This window comes from Ostrea edulis, chromosome 8 (assembly GCF_947568905.1).
Source record: "Ostrea edulis chromosome 8, xbOstEdul1.1, whole genome shotgun sequence".
NCBI lineage: Eukaryota > Metazoa > Mollusca > Bivalvia > Ostreida > Ostreidae > Ostrea > Ostrea edulis.
The window spans coordinates 1,975,973-1,992,970 of record NC_079171.1 but is presented as its reverse complement, the minus strand read 5'-3'; the positions used below and the strand labels follow the sequence as shown (position 1 = coordinate 1,992,970).

The 16,998-nt window shown below is 35.2% G+C and overlaps 2 protein-coding genes across 4 annotated transcripts in view; both read right to left on the bottom strand.

Annotated features, from left to right (window-relative positions):
• LOC130046518 (uncharacterized) overlaps positions 1–16,998 on the bottom strand; it is a 121,275-nt gene that overhangs the window by 8,679 nt on the left and 95,598 nt on the right. Inside the window, exons 3-9 of one of the 3 annotated variants that reach the window (XM_056147858.1) lie at positions 13,501–13,560; positions 12,601–12,669; positions 12,185–12,242; positions 11,248–11,297; positions 9,704–9,764; positions 5,035–5,136; positions 1,676–3,362 (exon numbers count right to left, since the gene is read on the bottom strand). The exons of the other annotated variants lie outside the window; for them this stretch is intronic. Of the exons in view, the coding sequence (XP_056003833.1) occupies positions 1,676–3,329 (1,654 nt within the window). The 5' untranslated portion in view covers positions 3,330–3,362; positions 5,035–5,136; positions 9,704–9,764; ... (2 more) ...; positions 12,601–12,669; positions 13,501–13,560. The remainder of the gene's footprint in view (positions 1–1,675; positions 3,363–5,034; positions 5,137–9,703; positions 9,765–11,247; positions 11,298–12,184; positions 12,243–12,600; positions 12,670–13,500; positions 13,561–16,998) is intronic. 3 annotated transcript variants of the gene reach the window in all.
• Positions 1–16,998, bottom strand: part of LOC125667345 (uncharacterized) — an 89,398-nt gene that overhangs the window by 49,909 nt on the left and 22,491 nt on the right. The gene's annotated exons all lie outside the window — the stretch shown is intronic.

Sequence of the window (16,998 nt, the reverse complement as noted above, 5' to 3'; positions counted from 1 at the left end):
ATAAACATGGGGTTTTGATCTCTTATTGAGATCAATTCATTCTAACTACATTTGTATTTGTTTCTGTCTAGTTTACATGACTCAACTCAGAGTGTTATCAGAACTTGAATTTTAAAAACAAAGTAGATCAACATTCATCATTTATTTAGTTTCAAGGGGGTGGGGTGTTAATTGTTTTCTTTTTGTCAGACCTTGACTTTTGATACAGACCCTTAAGTTCATGATAGCTATTCCACACAGAGACTGGTGTAATGTACATACTCAGTGTCAAACCAGTACACAATGTAGATTTTGTCCACACCTGCTACAGAAACATACAACATCACACCATCACAGAAACATACAACATCCCACAAACCAAAGCTGTGTCAATATCACTGATATTTACAAAGTAGGATAGTTAAGTAGAAGAAATAGATTATAAACATGTCAAGTTTTAAACTGGCAATGATCAATGTTCTACAAATCTCAACAAGATAATAATTGTAACAGAATGCTGTTAATAAAATCTCCCCATTGAACACCTATTGAATCCCAACCCAAAATATTAAATAAAACCATTTCTCCTCATCTAATCATTGCCCCCATTGTAATTAAAATTAATTATATTATATTATTAATATTATTCACTTAATGTAATTATAACCCACATCATTTAACATTAAACCTACACACTAAGTTAACCTTAATTATCAACCACATTTTAATAACAACCTAACTCCTCGTCTAATTATATCCCATGTTGTAATTAAAATTAATCACTAGTTGTAATTAAATCCAACATTGTAGTCAAAATTAAATATTACCTCTAATCATAACCCACATTGCAATAGAAACATAACTCCTCCTCTAATTATAACCCATTTGTAATTAAAATTAATTCCTAGCTCTAATTATAACTCACATTGTAATTAGAAATAATCCCTAGCTCTAATTATAACTCACATTGTAATTAGAATTAATCCCTAGCTCTAATTATAACTCACATTGTAATCAGAATTAATCCGTAGCTCTAATTATAATTCAAATTGTAATTGTAATTAATCACTAGCTCTAATTATAACCTGCAATGCAATCAGAATTAATCCCTAGCTCTAATTATAACTCACATTGTAAAATTTAGAATTAATCCCTAGCTCTAATTATAACTCACATTGTAATTAGAATTAATCCCTAGCTCTAATTATAACTCACATTGTAATCAGAATTAATCCCTAGCTCTAAATATAACTCACATTGTAATTAGAATAAATCTCTACCTCTAATTATAACTCACATTGTAATTAGAATTAATCACTATCTCTAATTACAACACACATTATACATGCTGTAATGAAAACTAAACATTACCTATAATTATAACCAACTTGTAATGAAAACTTAACTCCTCCCCTAGATATAACCCATATTGTAATTAAAATTAATCACTAGTTCTAATTATTATGATTATAACCACATCGTAATTAAAACCAATCAACACCTCTAAATATAGCCACATTGTAATTAAAATTAGATATGACCTCTAATCATAACCTACACTGTACATTTTTTAAAACATCACTATCATAACAATGTCATAGCATAACAATAATTTATAATGGATTCCTGTGTAGAATTTGATGTTATTTATACTGACTGATATAGTACAATAAACTACAGTACTACTAGTACTTACCAGTCAGAGAGTACCTCCTCTGTAGATATCTATATACAGACACTGTGTTGGTGTCCTGTGATCCGACCCAGAGAAGGCGAGTTTTATCATCATAGTTCAGGCTCCATGGTTTGTTTATCCTGTGTTGTAACAGAGACAGGAAGTGACCGTCCTTGTCAATCATCTGTACTGTGTGGGTGTTATGATCACACACCAGGATGTGTGACAGCGCGTCTGTACAGATTCCACGTGGATCTAGTGATGATCCTGATGAAGGTCCTGTGTAGGAGAATCGATGTCTCCCCCCGCGCTCTGTCACCACTACAGCATAACGTGACCAGTCAGACACAATAATATCACCGTTAGTGTTCTCTGTGATATAGAGAGGTTCACTATACATCGTGTGACGTTTGTTGTCGTGTTGTATGGTCAGGATGTGTTGACCACTACTGTTGTACCGGGTTACCTTGCCTGTCCTTGTTTTATAGTTATACATCCCGACCATCAGATCTCCTGTGGACGGGGAGCAGTACACACACAGTGGTTGCCATGGTGATGTATACTCTATCTGTGTGGTGACTGTTAGATTGTCCACAGACAGTTTCTTGATGTTAAGTTTACTGTCTATATAAATCAGTTCACCAGAACTGTTCACTGTGTGTAGTCCTCCATACAATGGTGTTGTTATATCTGTCACACGGTGTATAGTGTCTCCTGTTGTGTCTGTCAAGATGAGATTGTTATAATCATCAGAGACCCAGACCCGGTCTGACATCACACGAGATATGTGTAACACATGACTAACACCTGTCACACAGACAGACGTGTGTAATACAGGTGTGGACATCAGTTTCACACACTCGTCTATTCCTACTTGTCGTTTTCCTGTTGTCATTTGGATTTCTGGGATTCCCCTCAATAACTGACTGACATCCTCCATGTTGAATCCCTCAGTCAGGGACAGCAGCAGGTGTTGTGGAAGATTAGGGGTGTCCTTTATCTGGGGGACACGACTGGTCTTTATAAACAAGAGGAATTGTACCGCTCTGTTTGCTGATTGTTCATATTTGTCTTCATAGTTCTGTATGTGGGTGAGGTGTCTGTTCATTTTTCTCTTCTGTTGTTGTATTCTATCAATCAATAAACCTCGGTATCTTGTTTTAACATCACATACCGCAGTGTCAATCAGATCCTTCAGTCTCTGGGCTTTTGTTGACATCTGTGATTGACGGTGACAGATTTGTGGGGGACAAGTTTGGATATCAGTTTGGATTCCTGCCAGGAGAACACGACAGTTATAGAGAGTCTCACTTCTGATGTTGTCAATGATTTCTCGGTGTTGTTGTCGCTTTGTTTGATAGGCTCTACGTAATTCCTGAAACCTATGAGTTCTATGTTCACTGCAGGCAAAACACACAGGGATTTCACATGGCTCACAGAACATTTCATATTTCCAGCCCGGATGTCGGAAACAATCATCATTAATTGGAACACATTTAAACTTCTCACGGTAAATCACAACATCATGGTGTTTGGTATGTAGATCAATGACATGTTTCTCTTTACACTGTAAACACAGATCACATTTACATGTGTTACAGTAAAACTCAGTGTCCCCCTGACATTGAGAACATTGTCGTACTTTTAGCTGAGTGCTGAGTCCTAGTGTGTCCATGATGTGGAGGGTCTGGGTCTTTAGGAACACAATCTACAATAATTAAACTGACATGTAAATATCAACCTATTCACAATATACATTTATTTCACATTCAAGTGATCTACATATTTCACACACGGATTGCAATTGACCTGTTTTTTCACATGTACATTTCTTGAATGCTAAGGCCAAAAATATAAATGGTTGTGTTTCCACTTATATTCAGTCAAAATTAGAGTAACTTGGTAGGAAATGAATTATATTTGTTACATCTAAATCCAAGACAAGAAGATGTTCTGAATTCTGATTACAATTTCCATTCAATTAGCAGATCTATTGACATACTGAAAACAAGGGGCTCATTTTTCATTATAGATACAGTTGTTGAATATGCTTTGATAGTATTAAGTCATATTCTAAACTATATTATTACCAGGGTCATCTCCATCTTTTTTAATAATAATTTTTTGGAGAACATGTCAAAAAACTTCTAGGGTAGGGGTATAATTTAGAGTCGGTTGTATTAGTGGAACAAAGACATGATTATTTTCGGCCTAATCAAACACATGTAGTTCCATGCTCATGGTCCACAACGCTCACCTGAGTCACCTTGCTGATACAGAGATGTGACTGATCAGCTTAGAACACTGATAGTGGGACAACAATGATCCAAGACCTGTCCCTAGACAACTGTATACACTAAATGTCTTAAGATGATTGTATAATCTGTAAAATGATTTCATTTGTTACTAGTACTTTGTTGTTATTATAGATATCTGATCTACAGTCGGGCCTAATAATTCATATGTCTGAAGTAGCAGGACTCTTGTTGACCTTTGACCTAGAGATATGATATCTATGTGTTTTTTCTATTCTGTATATCTAAGGTAAATTCTAATACTCAGCAGCAGTGTAAAACATGTTGTGTTCTTAATATACAAATGTTCCTGTAAGTACTAATAATGACGGAAGCCTTTACATGTTACATTTAACATTACATGACTGATTGGGACCCGGCTATGAGTCAGAACCCTGGGGTTGTAGAATTCACAAGTTTGGTAGATCCCCTTTTGCTTTTTCTAAATGTGCATTTAGTTTTCATACAGCATCAGCAAAATTAAACGCAATCCCATAATCGACATATGGAACTAAAACCCATATCCCTGAGATCATGAAATTTACAATTTGGGTAAAGGGCTCCTGCTAAATACTTTAATATTTAGTTTCAATGTAGTATCAGTAACCTCAAGATGTGCTATATATGCCAAGTAGAGCCCCAACCTGGAGTCAAAAACTTTACCCAAGAAATGTACAATTTTGGTACAGGCCTTCCTGCTTTACATTACTATGCATTTAGATTTCATTACAGTTGTGCAGTTGTAGAGGAGAAAATTTGTCAATTTCTATCAGTTTTAATTTGAAAAGAATTGGAATGGAATTTATTCATAAGTTAAAAAATATGCAATTACTAACACACGACGATGGCTGCAGATATTCAACAATAGGTCACCTGAGTGACTCAGGTGACTTAAAAATGCCCTTTGGACAACAGCAGTTTAGTTTGATCTTTGAACAATATGTTGCCTACAGCTTCAGACAACACCTCATATTCCATTCTTGAATCAAACAAAACAGATGTTGTTCTCGGACCCAGTCAATAAATGTATAATTGTAAGTCTTCTTGACTGTTAAGAAATCTGCATGTTTAACATAATATACAAACCTATACAGTAACTTGTTGATGGTCCAATCCAAACAGGAAGTCAGATTTTGATTAATGTTGAGTCCCCCTACTTAAGGATACTCTGTGTGGTCAAAACTGATGCTGAAGGAGGAAATATGAAAAAGTTACAAAGGAGTGAAACATTGAGAAGTTAAATACAGCATTGTTGTTTTTTTTTTACAAGAAGAACAAGTTAAATGTGTTTGACAAACAAACAAACTTTGAATAAAATATTTTCATATGAATTTTTAACTCAAGGAGTAGAAAAAACTGAATTAAATCATAGAATTATTTTCCCCCACAAGAACAACAAGTTTAATGTGTTTTTGAAACTCTATGCCCCCAACTATGGCTACGTTCAATATTTGCAAATTTGACTGTGACCTTCATTAATGACCTTGACCTTAATCATACACATCAACTTTCCTGGTTTCATTGTGAAATTTACAGTTTTTGAAGTGTATCTCTAAATTATTGATATCTACATAAAATCTCAACGTGCACAATTTCTTCACATCTTTTAATGTTAGATGCAATGACCATTATATAAATAACTGATATGTTTCATTTCACTGACAGTAAGAGTATGGATAGGATAAGTAATGACCCGGTGTACATTGACTCGGGTAGATTAACACAGATAGGATAAGTAATGACCCGGTGTACATTGACTCAGGTAGATTAACACAGATAGGATTAGTAATGACCCGGTGTACATTGACTCGGGTAGATTAACACAGATTATTTAAATTTGATCGATCCTCATGTGATATCATGGGTTTTTGCAAAATCTTTATCAAATTAAACTTTGCACAAAAATTGGTAAACTATTGATACTGAAAAAGTGATATTTTCCATAGATAAACAATAATTTATAATCTAAAACAAGAAGCCCATGGGCCACATCGCTCACCCGAGTCACCTTGGCTCATATTTAAAGCTTTTTTCTACATATTCACATGTAAAATTTAAATCCCTAATTAGGCCCCAACCTACTCCCGGGGGCCATGAATTTCACAAACGTGAATCTGCACTATGTCAGGAAGCTTTCATGTAAATGTAAACTTTTATGGCCCAGTGATTCTGCAGAAGAATTCCCCTATATATTTGTATGTAAAACTTTGATCCCTGGAGACCATGAATTTTACAAACTTGAATTTGCACTATGTCAGGAAGCTTTCATGTAAATGTAAACTTCTTTGTCCTATTGGTTCTTAAGAAGTATTTTCAAAAAGATATTTTTCCTATATATTTGTATACAAATCTTTTAACCCTATTGTGGCCCCATCCTACCGCTGAGAGTGGGGGTGGGGGGTGGGGTGGAGGGCATGATTTTAACAAACATAATTCTGCATTATGTCAGGAACCTTTCAGGTAAATTTCCACTTTTCTGGCCCAGTAGTTCTTGAGAAGAAATTTTTTAAAGATTTCCCCTTATATTTATGTGTAAAACTTTGATCTCCTATTGTGGCCCCATCCTACCCCCAGGGACCATGGTTTTGTTAACCTTGAATCTGCACTATGTCAGGAAGCTTTCACGTCAATCTCAGCTTTTCTGGCCAAGTGGTTATTGAGAAAATCTTTAAAGATTTTCCCTATATATTTGTATCCAAAATTTTGATACCCTATTGTGGTCCCATCCTACCCCCGGGGAGCCATCATTTTAACAAACCTGAATCTGCACTATGTCGGGAAGATGTCATGTAAATCTGTACTTTTCTAGCCTAGTGGTTCTGGAGAAGAAGATTTTCAAAGATTTTACCTATATATTTGTATGTAAAACTTTGATCCCCTATTATGGCCCCATCCTACCACCAGTAGCCATGATTCTATCAAACTTTAATCTGTACTATGTCATGAAGCTTTCATGTAAATTGCAGCTCTTCTGGCCCCGTGGTATTTGAGAAGAAGATTTTTAAGTGACCCCCATCCTATTTTTGCATTTATGTGATTATCTCCGATTTGAATTGGGCGAGACCCTTCATTTGACCAGCCAAGGATACTTTTGGCCAAGTTTGGTTATACAGTAATTGGAGTTCTGGAGAAGAAGTGGAAAATGTAAAACTTTTACAAACAGACGGACAAACAGACAATGGACTACAGGTGATCAGATTAATTGATTGAATATTGTTTAACATTCCTCTCGAAAATATTTCACTCATATGGAGATGTCACCACTGCTGGTGAAGGGCTGCAAAATTTTAGGCCTATGCTCGGCGCTTATGGTCTTTGAGCAGGGAGGGATCTTTATTGTGTCACATTTGCTGCGACACGAGACCTCAGTTTTTGTGGTCTTATCCGAAGGGCCGCCCTATTTAGTCGCCTCTTACGACAAGCAAGTGGGTGCCAAGGACCTATTCTAACCTGGATCACCACGGGATTCAGGTGATCAGAAAAGTTCACTTGTCAATCAGAAAAGCTCATTTGAGCTTTGATCTCATGCGAGCTAAAACTGTTGTCAAGGGCAGTAACTCCTATCCTGGTATTTCTTTTACTGCATGCCTATTATACAAGGTTTCCCCAACATCCACAATTAATTCATACATATATTATTAATTAGCAGTTTGTTTTTTAAACTGTTGACATTTAAAATTTGTCATTTTCACAAGTTTTTATCTATTTTGATTATTCTGTATAACAAAAAAGTGGGATTTTCTTGTGTTAACATATATTTCTGTTTTAGTATATCTGACATCTTTAAAACGGTGGCAGCATGAACATTTTCTTTGGTTATTAAATAAATTTTAATACATGTATATTGAGTGGAAATAAATACATTTTTTTTTTTACTTTCAACCATTAATATTAATAAGTCACATGAGGATCGACCCTCGTTAACATTTGTATTCTTTTGTTATTTTTTTTAGCAGTCTGACCAGCTGATTGGTAAAACAAGAGGCCCATGGACCACATCTCTCACCTGAGTCACCTTGGCCCTACTGCTGTTCAGGTGTTGGAATTTTTAAAAGATATTTTAATCAATGTTTATTCCGATGAAAATTTTTTGACCCCCCCCCCCCTCCCTATCTATAGTATCTATATACTAAAGTATGAAAGCCCTAGCTTAAATAGTTCAAGAAATATTTCTTAAGATTTTTCCATCTACAGAGCTGCCAACATTATGAAATGGAAAATAATAAGGCGGGGGTCAGGGGGCTGCCTAGCTTCTGCTGGAGATCTTTTATGAATATGTAACCTGAGCAATTTTAGGCATACTTCAAATCTAAATTTAATGAATTTAGACTGTATACTAATTGTTATGCATTTTACAAATGCAAAAGATCAAACACATCTTTTATTGATTTTACTTTCTAAAACTTGACGTGTAAAAAATATTGTTACATTAGTATATTATGTAATTTTACAGTTACTGTGTCAGTTATTCTGGCAAGTGTTTTAATGTCATTTTCCCCGCCGTGAGAAATGTTGAAGTTTATCAAACAGATTGTACACTTATCATACAAATTCCCCCTTTCTGACTTTGAAACAAATAGATGTTTACAGAGTACTTGCATATTTTTCTTCGCATTTTTGGCTCTTCTTTGGGGGAGTATTGTTGTTATTTCCATCAACACATGTCTTACGTTTAGTAGCAGCTGCCATATTGTTTATTTCAAAGCATTGAAATGATCGAGATTCTGTATATATATATATATATATATATATATATATATATATATATATAGACTATGCAAACAAACGTAGTAATGACTATGGCTTGTTTATTATAAAAGTAAAAACCAATGACGGACAGCTCTAAAACTTTTGAAATGTGAAATAGGCGAAAATCAAAAGATATATAGTGAAATCGCAAGACACATTTTCGGTCCTAAAATCGTAAGCCTTACACCAAAATTGTGAGGGTTGGCAGCTCTGTATCTAACAGCATGTAAAACTTTTCTGGCCCTAGGGATTTTTTTTAAAGAGTGTCCTTTTTTCACTCGTACATAAAACTTTGATCCCCTATCGTGCTCCCCCCCCCCCCCAAAAAAAAATGAATCTACCATGATCTACCATGTCTGAAAGCTTTCATGTAAATTTGAAGTTTATCCCATTAATCCTTAAGAAATAAGGAAAAGATCAGAAGATTTTTTAAAAGATTTTCCCCAAATATTCCCATTTAAAACTTTGATCCTATTGTGGCTCCAACCTATACCCGGGTGCGGTGGAGGGGGGGGGGGGGGGGGCATGATTTTAACAAACTTAAATCTACATGATGTCAGAAAGCAGCAATATCAATTTGAACTTTCCTGGCTCAGTGGATCTTAAGAAGGAAATTTTTAAATAACACCACCCTATTTTGCATTTTTTTAAGGTTATACATGGCCCTTCATTTGAATAAACTTAAATCCCCTTCATCCATGAATGATTTGTACCAAGTTTTATTGAAATTGGCCCAGTGGTTCTGGAAAAGATGATGAAAATGGGAAAAGTTTACGGACAGACCGACCGACAGACAATAAGTGATCAGAATAGCTCAGGTGAGCTAAAAACAAGTTCACTTATTCAATTATTTCTCAAAGTGAAAATGATGTAATCTACTGCATAATCCGTTATTTCAAGGTAACAATGAGTTGCAGACAGACAGACAGACCAAAAACAGTTTCATTGACATCAAAATACACAGACACAATTCTGTGTAGATGTATGTGTATATAGGAACCATTACCTTTTTAACATCACCTTTCTTTCCTCAGTAATGCAGGACCTCATGGGAGTCCAGTGTGAACCTAAAAACATCAAGTGGTAATATTTATTTAAATATCACCATGGTGATCAATTCACTTTGATCAGAAACATTTTCTTACAAAACAAAACCTTGACCAAGCTCACTGCTAATCATGTACTGCATTGAAATTCAAACTTCAACTTAACAAGAGGCCCATGGGCATTAACAGTAACCTGAGTATCATACATGTATATAGGAAAGTGTTGTCTGTTGATGAGTGATTCTTTTAAACATGAAGAACCGAATGAGCTTCAGATTTTGTAATCAATTATTGCATATATCTGTTTGTATGCAATTTTTGTCACAAGTATGATTTTTTATTCTCTTCTTATTACAAAGTTGTCCATTAGATACAAAGTGGGAGGGACGGACAGAAGATAGATGTGTAGACAGACAGACACGGTGATTCTTACATCTAAACCTAATCTACAGGGGCTAATTCTCTGAACTTCATTTTTTTATTATATATTCAGAGGTAAAAAATAGATTTTCAAGAATACAACGTGTTGTTTTCACTACAATTGTTTGCTTTTTAGGTCTTATTGTACAAGAACTATATGGAAGAACAGAGCTGCAAACATCATGAAATGGAAAATAGTAAGGCAGGGGTCAGTATAGGTCTATATTTGTGGTCCCTCATTTACAGCTGATGATGACTTAGTATGAATGAGAATTTCTTGAAGCGATGTAAAGCAAACAAACAAAACAGTATCACTATCTGACAAGTTTGATTGTTTGATCCTTTAAATGAAATAATGCACCACAGGGGTGCAGGAGTCCTGAAATTTACAATGTCTGCCCCCCTTGTCCCAAGAATGCTTCATACAAAATTTGAAATTTTTGACAGATGACACACGACGATAGACGGAAAACAATAGCAATAGGTCACCCGAGTGACTCAGGTGACCTAAAATAGCCAATATTATCAAGTTGTGAATAGACATCGATATCCTCCTTTAAACACTCCATGTCATTCATATCCAGAGTTAAGGCCAATTCAACTTAATTGATAGATTATCATCTCCACCCGCCCCTCTAAAATTGGCCTGCCCCAATTTTTTTAATTTTGCAAAATTTGCGATTTCCTGAAAATTTTCATGTCCAACTCAGGTATTTACACTTCTTCTTTACATTTTTGGTATAGCAACATGAAAAGCAACATGAAGAATATGGTTTCTTGCATTCTTACAGGCGTAAATCTTGAAGAAGTTTGGTATCTAATTGTGTTTTGAATTAAGCTTAACCTAGAATTCGTCTGTGAAGTAAGCATAGATTGATATCCATCTGGCATTAAATGAAGCACTTCTGTTGACAAAAACTCGTTTGTCATTAATATTTTTCTCAGAAAATAAAAATTAAAAAATTAAATCCTCCCACCCGCCCCCATACTTTTTGGTGACCCTGGATGATAATCTACTAATTAAGTTGAATTGGCCTAAAAATACAGGTAAATTATCCATGTAATAAAGAAACTCTTATAATACCACTCTGTTTTTATCTTCCTTTTCTCTTTCACACAGCTGTCCTGAGGATTCTGTTAAAAGTAATCTAAGTTGTTAATAATTCTATGATTCTATTATAGATTGTACAATTATAATTTAAGATAAATTTGAATTATTGTGAGTATACATACAATGTTTGTTTGAGTCAATGTGGAGCGCTATACAATGAAATCTTCTAATGCCAAGGGACATGACTCTACCAAAATATTTTACTTGACCCAAATACAAACTTGACCTGTGTAATTTGATACATTGATATCCTGACCATTAATTCAAAATGTCCACATACAACTGAGACAACCAAAGACTGAAGAGTCTAACAAGAGAGGTAATGACTGCTTTTTCACCAAACATCCACAATTAGAGGTGATTTGGGTAGGATCTTAAAACAGAGGTCATGGTAGGCGTTAGCACGATAAAGAACCCTCACTACTAGGACCTTAAATTGATGAAGTTTCAATAAGACAAAAACAATCTTGAATAGAACTCATCTTATTTTCATTATTTCCAACTTATCTAACTTCTTTAAGAGGATAGAGAGTATTGAACAAATTTCCATTAACACCCCCCCCCCCCCAACATGTGGCAAGATTGGAAAAGATCACATAGATTTTCTAACTGATATTGGCTTTGTGATAAGTAAAGAATTGAATTAGAAGTTGGGAATAGTTTACAGAAGACAGGTATGACAAACTTTAAATCAAGAAAACTCGGATGTAAGCTCAAACCTATGTACACTGATATCATGAAACTCAGTCGTGAGTTTAAACATATTGAACCTGTTCTGAGATCACAAAACTCAGCTGTGAGTTTAAACATGTTAAACCTGTTCTGAGATCACAAAACTCAGCTGTGAGTTTAAACATGTTAAACCTGTTCTGAGTTCATAATATTTTGATATCAATGTTACAACTGTTACCAGCGCCCGTTTTCTTTTCTTCTGTCTTTGTGATGCTGATATATCTAGCTGTTATCACCTGTGGAAACAAAAAATACACCGTTCATCATATACTAACACGTGATACAGTTACTGTATTGAAACGTATTCAACAGAAAGTTACAATGCAAGAGCAGTCTTTGAAAAGTCCCAGGAGTCTGATGCCCGGGGCTTGGTAAATTTAGGAGCAGACATGTGAAACTTGCATATTCACAAGTCCAGACAGAAATTTATTTTCATTATTAACTTTTTTCTGTGATGTTCCTATTTTTGTCTGATACAATCAATTCAAACGAACGAAGGATACACTTGCCTGAAGGGCATGTGTTAAAACAATGTAAATACTGCAATGGTTGACTGGGAAGAAAACAAGAGGCCTGTGAGCCACAATCACTCACCTCAGTTACCTTGGCTCTGCTCTTGTTCAGCTGTTCTTTGTTTTTCTTGCCCCAAATGTTACAACATAACTGAAATACAAGGTTATAAGGTCAACAATCATGGTATGAAATGTACGGTCTTGTCATCATGACTAATCATGGATTTACTGTTGTTGAGAAGAATATTTTCCTATATATATTATCATCCAAAACTTTGATCCCTATTGTGAACACACACTATCCACAGGGGCATGGATTTGGGGGTACTGATTTGATCAAATTTGAATCTACACTACCTGGCCTGGGTATCCTTGCATATATCAACATGACAGTACTACTCAGAGCTCCGTTGTTCTTGACAAGAACGTTTTCAAAGATGTTTGTTATATATACTCAAGTAAAACTCCTATCCCCTAAAATATCCCACCCTGCACTTGGAGGCCGTGATTTGAACAAACTTGATGGTACCCATGTCAGGAAGCCTTTATGTAAGTTTCAACTTTTCTCGCCCAACGCTTCTTTAGAAAAATTTCAAAGGACTCCATTCTATTTTTCCATTTTCTTGATTATCTCCATTTTGAAGGGATCATGACTTTTCCTTTTAACAACTTGATTCCCCTAAGGGCCTTCCTCCAAGGATCATTTGTACCAAGTTTAATTGACATTGTCACAGCGGTTCTGGAGAAATCGAATAAGTGAAAACTGTGCATATGGACAAACAGACAGACAGTGCACAAAAAGTGATCAGAATATTTCACTTGAGTTTCCAGCTCAGGTGAGCTAAAAATGTGAAACATTTACAGATACACAGTTTGCTGATGACAAATCATAAAAGCTCACTTGAGTTATCAGTTCTGGTGACCTCTAAATTGTTCTAAAAGCATGATGTCTAAGAATTAATGATACAGCTGTTTATACTACCACATGTCAATCCTTTCTTCTCCCTTTATGATGCCACGCACTACATCGAAGTATTATCACCTGTAGAAAAAACAAGAAATGATATGATCCAACATTCACTGTCAAGGAATATCTATTATATTGAACTTTTCACCGAAATTTTCAATCAATGCAGCTGGTAAAAACGAAAACCAAGATGGTGACGTGGTATACCTTGTCAATATTATGTTTACAGGAAGACATTTTTTTTTTATTATAGATATTTAAAACGTGGAGTTCCTGTGGAGTTATCAGACTTGAATATACCGGTATATCGCCTCGTGTACAGTGGTACATACTGCTACCAGAAAAATACCGGTACACCGGTTATACCACGCACCTCTAGTGTGGACTACTAAAATTTCATGTGGGCTAAAATGATTTCTTATTTAGGTGCCCACCTGGCCCCTAAGATATTCAGTCGAAGTTGGAACCCTGGGAATAGGTATCACAACATGGTAGTTGTCAAAGTGTTTTAAGTAATAGACATCACGAAAAATGATAATTGTCAAAGTGTCAATAGTAATATCCAAACACGCAAAGTAAAGATTAATGCATAATATCTATTATTTCAACTATGTATAGAGAACAGAATCTTTTTAAACACCCTGCAAATATTACTTAAGTTTTGTTATGAATCTTTGTATCATCATGATTAAATGTGAAACATTTTTGATAAAAAAAATATTGTCCTCTTTATCAGTAATATCCATCACCTTTTTAAACGAACAATAGAAACCATTTGGCCATTTCTTTACTCTAGAATTTTTAGTTTATTGTTTGAGAAAGAAATTTGTTTTGTGAAAACATAATTATGACTGTTAAAAACTCACCAATTAAACAAAAATGGAATATATTGTATGTCAATGCAATAGGCATCACTTTTTGGGCACTTGATTTAAAATGTGAATAATTAAAAAAAATATGCTTTCAACTATCTTTTCCTTTTTATCCTCTGAAAAGTTAGGCTTTCTTGAAGTGTTTACAATAACAAGAGGCCCATGGGCCACATCGCTCACCTGTGTCACCTTGGCCCATATCTGAAGACTTTCCATATAAATTTGCATGTAAAACCTTAGTCCCTATTATGGCCCATATTACCCTTTGCAAACTTGAATCTACACTATGTCAGAAAGCCTTCATGTAAATGTCAACTTCTTTGGCCTAATGGTTCTTGAGAAGAAGATTTTCAAAGTTGTTTCCTATATTTGTATGTAAAACTTTGACCCCCCCCCCCCTTGTGGCCCCATCCTACGCCCCGGGGGCCATGATTTGAACAAACTTGAATCTGCACTATGTCAGAAAGTTTTCATGTAAAAATCAGCTTTTCTGGCTCAGTGGTTCTTGAGAAGACTTTTAAAGATTTTTCCTATATATTTGTGTGCAAAAGTTTGATCCCTCCTTGTGGCCCCATCCTACCACCAGGGGCCATGATTTGAACAAACTTGAATCTGCAATATGTCAGGAAGCTTTCAGGTAAATTTCAGCTCTTCTGGCCCAGTGGTTCTTGAGAAGAAGATTTTTAAAAGATGCCAACAAATTTTCACTAATTCTTGATTATCCCCCCTTGGAAAAGAGTGTGGCCCTTCATTTGAACAAACTTGAATCCCCTACACCTAAGGATGCTTTTTGGCGAGTTTGGTTGAAATTTAACCCGCTGGTTCATGAGAAGATGAAAATGTGAAAAGTTTACAGACAGACGGACAGACAGATGGACGCCGGACAAAATGTGATCAGAAAAGCTCACTTGAGCCTTTGGCTCAGGTGAGCTAAAAATGAAGTAATTCCATGACCATTTAAAATTCCAAATAAAGTTTCCTATCTGAGGCCATCATTAAAAATATTTTTGTTTGATGTACTCCGACCCACATTTTTTAAGGTGGGTAGGTAGGTATGTTAATTTTTTTTTTTTTTTTTTTGCAGTATCGAAAAAATTGATTATTGTCATAAAAACGCAGACTTAGAAATTTATTGATGTTTTCATTAAACATTGGACAAGACAGATTTAATAATTATTGCTATAAAACATTCATCAAAAAAGTTTCTTAGAGAATATAAACCTTTAAAATGAAACAATGTCTATTTCCCTGGAAACCAAATAAAAAAAAAATTAAAAATTAAAAGTACTGAAAAAAATGATTGGGTGCCCCTACGGGTCGGTCGGAGTACATCAAAGAAATCAATTTTTATTTTTGGCCTAAGAACGACCCATATACATTAGGGGTGAATCAATATATCGATATATCGAAATGTACCAGTATACGCCTGTCCAGCGATATACGATACGGTGTTTCGACGATACGATATAATGTCGGGTTTAAAAATAGCCCTTTTAATAGTCGGGATCGAAGTTCATAATTTAAAAATGGCTTCTAACAGGAACACGATTCCTCAGACTTTAATACCCGCTTTTACATTGTGACACATCGGAGATTTCTCAAATACCCGCTTTTACATTGTGACATCAGAGATTCCTCAGACTTTAATACCCGCTTTTACATTGTGACACATCGGAGATTTCTCAGACTTTAATCCCCGCTTTTACATTGTGACATTGGAGTTTCCTCAGACTTTAATTGTCATTGTTTGTTTTGTTATGAAATAAAAGATATTAAAAACCACTTCATTTTTTTTTTTAATTTTGATATTTTACTTCAGAAAATGCTTAACTACATTGTATATCCAATATATCGGATATCGCATCAGAAAATATTGTATTGTATCATATCGGAAAATCTTGAGCAATACACACCCCTAATATACATGATATACATTATACACAATAATACGGAATTTAATTACCGGTCGGTTCTCTGGTTAAGAATTGACATTAATGTGGAGATGATAACACGATAATGAATAAGACCTTTTGAAAATGTTAAACAATTGACCACAGCAGGGTAAACAGCTGTCTGATGTACTTTATTACATAATCACCGACTTTTTTGCAGCCATAAATTACCTGAGGCTGTGACCAGCTGTGTGCACTGGAGCGACGCGAGATTTCCGGTCGCACGCATTGACTGAATAAAGAGATTTTGACTGCATAAACAAACAGGCGATAATGTGTCACTGACAAAGGATTTAAAATACAATTTATTGCAAAAAGGGATTTTCGCCACTTTCAATTTTCCCCCCGCCATTTTTGAAAAAAATTCTCCATTGGCGAAAATGGCGAAGCCCAGCTCGAGCACTGCCAACAACTTATATATATTGTGTTTGATATCACACTTCGAATGGAGCCCATCATCGTGTTGGGGGTGGAGACACAAAGTTTTCAAACCCAACAGGAAATCAAAGTACTGAAAAGCGCTAAGCTGACTTCATGAATTCTGTATGTAATGTTAATGAGCAGGAACAACATTAAAAAAAAGGTTTATGCATTATTCTTTATTTTCGCATAAATAAGTAGTACATTTTCCGTAAGAAAATAACAAATATGGATTGGAAGCAATGTCCTGAAACTTTTCAACACGTAAA